Source organism: Corvus brachyrhynchos, unplaced genomic scaffold (genome assembly GCF_000691975.1).
Source record: "Corvus brachyrhynchos isolate BGI_N302 unplaced genomic scaffold, ASM69197v1 scaffold45, whole genome shotgun sequence".
NCBI lineage: Eukaryota > Metazoa > Chordata > Aves > Passeriformes > Corvidae > Corvus > Corvus brachyrhynchos.
In genome coordinates this window covers 1,226,011-1,233,316 of record NW_008238361.1, presented here as the reverse complement: position 1 = coordinate 1,233,316, position 7,306 = coordinate 1,226,011, and the positions used below count along the sequence as shown (strand labels likewise).

The window sequence follows — 7,306 nt, the reverse complement described above, 5'->3', positions numbered from 1 at the left end:
GGGGAAAGCGAAGTCCCGTGTTCTTGGAGCCGGGATGGGGTTGGACAGGAGCCCTTGCAGACAGCAGGAGGCTGTGCAGGATCCAGCTGCAGTCACTCCAGGTTTGTGTTGGGAGGTGTTGCTGAGGAGTCGGAAGCCGAGGGCTCCGGTTTCCTACGGCCTCTCCAGGCAGGATAACGTGCCGGAGCTTGGCTTTGCTCCCTCCCCAGGCCTGGAAGCACCGTGAGGTAGTGGAAAGTTGCAAGTGAGGAAGGTGGGACTGATTTCCTGGGGCTGTGGGAGGAAGGAGCGGAGCGAAGCTGCGGAGCTCACCTGGGCTCGGCTGCTCGGCCAGGGGGGCAGAACAGTTCGGCCAAAAATGGTTCTTTTTAATCTGGATTGTGTTTGGTAGGAGCCATCCCTGGAGCCAGGAGCCAGGGATAGGGATGAGGATGGAAGTGGGAGTGAGGATGCAGAGCTGTGGGGCACGAGATGAAGCTGCTTCAGCTGCAGTTCCCGCTCTCAGGAATGGGTTTTATGGGATCCTAATGCAGGCTGGGGATTCGGTTAAAGGTGTAGCTCTTCCTGAGCTGATGGAAATCTGCTCTGCTGGCAAAGGGTCCCAGCTGCACAAGTGGGTGGTGACACTGGGGACACAGGCAGGAGAGGAGAGAGTGGGGCCATCCCTGCTGGCCGCAGCAGGAGTTTGGATTGTTTTAGGGAGGGAATAGTTCTGCTGTCAGAAGCCTTCAGAGCTCTCATTGGGAAAAGATGGGAAGGGAAACCACAGGAGGTAGACCTGCCATTAACTAGAGAACACTGGGATGTGTGAAGCCCACGGTTGTAAGAGCTGGAAGTGGCCAGGAGACGTTGGTGAGTCATTCCAGGGATCCACAGGGAATAAGAAATCCAGACACTGAATGTGTCTGGTTGGGTGTGACTGCAGCAAAGCTCCCGGAGCCAGTTCAGTAGCTGCTGCCTCAGATCCTGCTGCTATGGCTGGAGTTATGGACTTGAGAGCAGTGCACTTGGATATCAGGAGCCACTTGGGGTAGTGCCATGCAGAGATGTTAAAAAAAATCTATTGCTTCCCATGTGAGTAAAAATATCATGGATTAGGAAGCGATTTTCCAGCAGGGAATGTCTGTTGAGAGTAAGGAAATCCTTAGTCCAGGTTTCAGCAAAGGTATGGTGTAGAATCCTGGAATATCCTGAGTGGGAAGGATCATGGATCCAGCCCCTGGCCCTGCACAGACCCCCAGTAATCACACCCTGGGCATCCCTGGGAGCGGTGTCCCAATGCTCCTGGAGCTCTGGCAGTCTTGGGAATGTGATCATTCCCCAGCACCCTCTGGGGGAAGAACCTTTCCCTGAGATCCAACCTAAAATTCCGTGGCACAGCTCTGGCCGTTCCTCGGGTTCCGTCCCTGATCACAGAGAGCAGAGATCGGAGCTGTCCCTTGGGATGAGGCTCCAGAGTGGGATGAGTCTCCCCTCAGTCTCCTCCAGCAAACCAAGTGCCCTCAGCTGCTCCTCGTGTGGCCCCTCCAGGGAAGCTGAAGAAAAAAAGGGATAAACCCCCCCCCAGATCCAGGGAAACTCAATGAAATAAGGAAGAACCCCCCCCACCCCAGACCTCAAATGCTCATCTGTCCCTTCCAGACCCTTCCTGGTCCCCCCTTCGGACACTCTGACAGATCTGAACCTCCCTTAGGCTGTGCAGGTAACCAAGGTGGTTCTTTCCTTCCCAGTTCCCTCCAGCAGAGATCAAGCCAAGGACTGGAGGGACTCTGGGGTGAGCCCTGGTCCTGTCCATACCATGGTCATGCTTTAAATCTCTTTCTGGGAAGCGAGCAGGTGCAGTTCACCCTCAGCTTCCACACAGGGAGCTGAGCCTGGCTGCACACCGTGTCCAGAGAGGGTTTTCCCTGTGGGAGAGGGCAGGAATGTCTGGAGTGAGCTGTTGAGGGACACAAAGTGGTTGTGAGGAGCAAAGCAAAGCACTTCCCGTAGCAGAGTGAGCTCAGATGGCTTCATTTGGGAATGAGATCACTGGAGCCTGCTGCCTGGCTCTTGTTTTCCCCGTTCCAGCTCTCATCCCTGCTGACCCCCTGCCACGGCCGAGTGCTGCCGAGGTTTCCAGGCAGGTTTCCTGTCCCGGTGCCAGCCGGGGTGCGTAAGCTGATTAGCTCTAAGGAGATCAGAGCTTGACAAGGGCTGCATTGCAGGTAAACACTGGAGCTTTTCCTCCAGCTGAGAGCTGTGAAATATGGCTCAGGAGTAAGGAATGGTGCTGGAAGAACCCTCAGGAAAAATACCAAGAAGTGCATGAAATGATAACAGAGCTGATAAGGTGCCTGGTGAGAGACTGAGAGGAGAAGCGAGCACAGATATGATCAGAGCCTATAAATACTGCCAGCATGACAGCAGAGATGAGCAGAGGAAAGAGTCATTGTTATCTGATGGAAAACAAGCTCTGGGCAGAGCAGCCATGGGAGCAGGAGGCGTGGAGGGGATCCCCAGGAGCGGGGACACTCCTGGGCTGGGATGGAGGGAGGGCAGAGGAGCAAATCCTCAGCTGTCCCTCATTCCCAAGGCGCTCCTGGTTGTCCTGGTGCCCATCAGTGCGGTCAGCACTACCTACATCATCCCCTGGCACTGACTCACCCTTGGCACCTGGGATCCTGCCAGGAACTTCCTTAAATTCCCATTTTCCAGGTGCCAGTGAGGTGTCCTGGATGGCTGATCCCAACGGGTGCTCCCTGTCCGCATCCCTCCTCTTCCCTTCCCTGGGATGGGGTTTGTGCGAGGAAATGGAGGAGGTCTGGGCAGAGTGTGGGTCTGGGATGGTTCCAGGGATCCCCAGGACAGCCTGCTGGAATAAAGCTGGAGGCTGCCCATTGAAGCCTTGGGAAGCTGCTCCTGGAGTGGGATTTGAGTCCGAAACTCCGATTTACTCATTCTGATTTATTGTTGTGTCCGGTGCCGCTGGGACTGGCCGGCTCTTCCCCACCGGGCATGGACTGCCAGAGGCCTGTGGTTAACTGGGTTAACTGGGGCCAGTCTGGGAATTCCAGCTGGAGTCCAGGAGCTGCTGGAGCCCAAGAGGTGCTCAACAGATTTTCCACCCACCACTTGGCCTTGCTGTGCTCGACTGGGCTGATGGGGATCCTCTCCAGGCATGGTGTTTGCAGAGCTCTCCAGGTGTTCCTGGGTTCCATCCGCGTGTTCCTGGGTTCCATCCAGGTGTCCTGGGTTCCATCCAGTGTTCTGGGTTCTCCAGGAGCACAAGCACAACAGGTGTGCTGCACATTCCAGGACAGGGCTCTTGGGAATGCTGCCTTGGGAGCCAGTGGCCTGCACAGCCCTTCCCAGAGAGCTGTCCTGGAAGGGGATCTCACATCAAAGGAGCCAGGAACGATAGGGATCAAATAATTGCTGCCTCTCCCCTTCCTCCTGACTCCTGTCACTCACAGGCTGGGATTGTTATCTCGGGGGGTTGGGCAGCAGCAATCCTGACTCCGGGATCTGTGTCATCCAGATAAGGTGGCATGTGGTGGCGTTTCCAACCTGGCTAGCTGTTGGAGTTAAAATGAAGTGGCCTTTCACGATCCTGTTGGGAGAGGACTGTCCTGCAGCCCCAGCCCACAGTGGGGGGTGTTTCCCTTTGGAATGTTCCCTCAGGGGAAGGGAACAGGACCTGTCTGGGGCACCAAGTGGCTCCTGTGCTGTGGCAGCTCAGGGAATCCTGTCCTCTTCACTGGATGGAGGTGGCTGGTCACAGAATCCCAAAGTAGTTTGGGTTGGAAGGAGCCTTATAAAGCTCATCTCATTCCATGGGCAGGGACACCTTCCACTATCCCAGGCGGCTCCAAGCCTTATCCAGCCTGGCCTTGGATGCTTCCAGGGATCCAGGGGCAGCCACAGCTTCTCTGGGAAGCCGTGCCAGGGCCTCCCCACCCTCACAGAGAGGAATCTTTTCCTAAAAGCCCAGAACCTGGAGCTCAGGGCTGGCCCTCAGTCTCACCTCGTATGTCCCAGCGTGGCCCAGCCCTGCCCGTGGGTGCCTCGTTTATTCAGCGGCGCTTTTGGGGCCAAAACCAACAGGGAGAGGGAACGTTCCTGAGCAACCCTGGCATCAGGAATTCACGTGAAACAATTCAACAACCGCAGCCACGCTGCCTTGGTTTGCCCCAGCTGGATTTGGCCCTGGTTGATCCCTCACAATATTCCTGTCTCTCCACAGAATGCCATGAACCTGCCTCCCGACAAAGCCCGGCTCCTGCGGCAGTATGACAACGAGAAGAAGTGGGAGCTCATCTGTGACCAGGTAAGGAGCCTCGGGAGAGCCTTTGGGAGGTGCCTCTTTCCAGCTGCTCCATCCACAGCGTCCCTGGGCTGAGCAAGACCTTGCAGGCGCCTGTTCCCAGGAGTTTCCAACACTCATTCCTTTGGCTTTTGCTCCGTTGTTGGTGACCACTCCTAGAGGCCTTGCAGTAATACCTGCGGCCAACCTGATCCATCTGGGATTCTGTCATTCCATGATTTGTGTCACAGATGTTTCTCCAAGTGTCCCAGAGAGGTGTGAGCTCCGTGCTGGAGGCTGTGTTGGCAGTAGGACAGGCAGAAGCTGTTTGGTCCCAGCCTGGCTGTTGAAATTCCCACCTCACAGAGGGATATCCCTTTCCCCTCTGATGTTTCCATCCTGGATTCCCTCTGGCTGCTGAACGCTGCTGATTTTGCCCTGCACAGGCTCGGCCTGACCTCAGAGTCTTGCCCTGTGTGTCCTGAGCAAATGATCTCAACCCAGGGAGTGTTTGGCTGCCCACATCACGCTCCGTGGTGACGGCTGGAGCTGGCACCTCCAGGGCCAGGCGGCTGCTGCTGCAGCCTGAACTCCTGTTCACCCCCAGGGGCTGGGAGCAGCCTCGGATCAGGCAGTGCCAGATGCTGAGGCATCTCCTCGTGAGCTGTGCAGCGACTAACAGGATGCGATGGATAAACAGGAAAGGCGTTTTGGGGGAAAACGAAATGCGCCAAAGGTGGGATTTGAATTTGGGAGCCAGCAGCAAAACTGGGACTGCCATGGACTTCAGCAGTAATGGCTAATGAAAATAACTGATCCAGCACTGGGAAAGTGGGATGTTCCCTTGGGATGTAAACTCAGCAGAACCAGGATGAGAGTTTGGCAGGAGGTGCAGCCGTGCTGGGAGCTCAGGGACATTGGGATAAAGACATTTATGGGACACTTCCTATTCAGCTGTTACGGGGGGGGTGGTGTCTGATCCAATCATGGAATCCAGACTGGTTTGGGTTGGGAGGGACCTTAAAGCCCACCCAGTGCCAACCCCAGGGACGCTTCCACTGTCCCAGATTGCTCCCAGCCTTATCCAGCCTGGCCTTGGACACTTCCAGGGATCCAGGGGCAACCACAGCTTCTCTGGGAATTCCATCCAAGGGCCTCCCCACTCTCACAGGGAAGAATTCCTTCCCAATATCCCATCTAATCCTGCCCTCTGGCAGTTTAAATCTATTGCACAGGTACCTTAAAGTAAAGCTTAATAAAGAATTGCTTTTTTCCCCATGAGTTTCCTGTGCAGAGAATGCAAAGCTTGAGCTATTTAAAGACTCCATTTAGTGAGACACTCAAAAATTGCAGGAACTGCTGCGAGGGATTGTGAATTCCCCATCCCTGGAAGTGTCCAAGGCCAGGCTGGACAGGGCTTGGAGCAGCCTGGGACAGTGGGAGGTGTCCCTGCCCATGGCAGGGGGTGGAACTGGGATGGGCTTTAGGGTCCCTCCCAGCCTAATCCATGATTGGTGTCACGGGTGTTCCCAGAGCGTCCTGCAGAGGTTTGAGCTCCGTGCTGGATTCCCGGTTGGCAGCGGGACAGGCAGAAGCCGTTTGATCCCAGCCTGGATGTGCAAATTCCCACCTCGGAGCTGATCCACCCTTTGCAGCTGCTGCTGATTCACTCCCGAGCTCTGGGGTGGGATAGGAGGGATGAGCAGATGGGAAGGAAATTTGCAATCTGGAGTAATCGTGGCTCTTAACAGCTCCTTGCACAACTCCGAGTCCACCCCCGGGCTGGGATGAGTCCCTTCCCTGGGATGAGGCCCTTCCCATCCTCTGGAAAGGCAGGGAAGCAGCGCAGGGCTGATGTAACCAGCACTGTGGGGCCAGTTACAGGAGCAGGAGGTGACCAAGTGCCACCTTTCCCATGTCCAGCCATCCCATGGGACACGCTGGGCAGGGAGCAGGGGCTGGGGTCTGTCACAGCTCCCTGATGTCCCCCCTCAATCAGAGCAGTGTGAGCAGGTGCCACTAAAAGCCCCAAACGCAGCATATGGGGTGTGAAATATTTATATCTGTCCCTGGAATTACAGGGATGAGAGCCCTTCCAGGAGCAGGGGTTGTGCAGGATGTTTTTATTACGGATACAGATTTTGACTGCTGTTTTCCCTTGGTTTCACCCACTACACCATTTTCACCTGGTGTTGCTTGTAAATCAATGAGGAAATGAACTCCTTCTCTCCTGTGCTGCTTCTCATCTTAGATCTGAAAGGAAAAAGTGTCCAGAAATGGTGTTTTCTAAACAGTCTGTGCAGTGGTTCCTGGATATTTATCTGTGGAATATTGGGAGAATATTAGGAGTTAATCCCCCAAAGGGAACTCTCCCTTTTGCAAAAAATGAGATTAACAAAAGTGGGGAACCGGTTTCATGATGATGATGACAATAGTAATTAATAATAATAATAATAATGAATAATAATCTGCCATGAATAGGATTATGTGCATTGTTTGAATCACTGTAAGGGCTGCTGGGCTGGTTGTGGAGGTCTCATCCCATGTGGAATTTTCTCTTCCTTTGTCTATAAACCTTCCCAATCATCTCAGTGTTGTCCTCAGGGCTTGCTCTGACCTCTCTGGATAAGGTACAAGAAGGAGGAAAAGAGGAAAGCCAGGAAATCTGTTGGCCACTGTGAAAAACGTCATGGTGGCCATCTGAGGGGTTGGTGTTGGGAATGATCCAGGCAGCGATGAGGATGTGTGGAAATCCAGGAAATGGGATCCTTGAGGGCTCTTTTGGTGTCCTCGAGGCCTGTGGCCAGCTGGGTGCCAGGAGGTGCTGCAGAGGGACATGGATGTGGAGGGAAGGGCTTGGGGACATCCTGCAAAGTTCTTCATTGCCCTCTAATGGCAAATGGTGGCCTCGCCTTGGGACACACGGCAGGTGTGGGAGTAAGGGATGAAGAGACCCACAGGAAAGTTGTGAGGTTTGCACCCAAAATCTCCTCCTGAGGTGTTTGTAGAGCTCTCCCTTTC

At 54.7% G+C, this 7,306-nt stretch overlaps 1 protein-coding gene across 1 annotated transcript in view; it reads left to right on the top strand.

Annotated features, from left to right (window-relative positions):
• The first annotated feature begins 1,119 nt into the window (after positions 1–1,119).
• FMNL2 (formin like 2) overlaps positions 1,120–7,306 on the top strand; it is a 51,435-nt gene continuing 45,248 nt past the window's right edge. Inside the window, exons 1-2 of the mRNA XM_017736019.1 lie at positions 1,120–1,165; positions 4,122–4,309. Of these exons, the coding sequence (XP_017591508.1) occupies positions 1,120–1,165; positions 4,122–4,309 (234 nt within the window). The remainder of the gene's footprint in view (positions 1,166–4,121; positions 4,310–7,306) is intronic.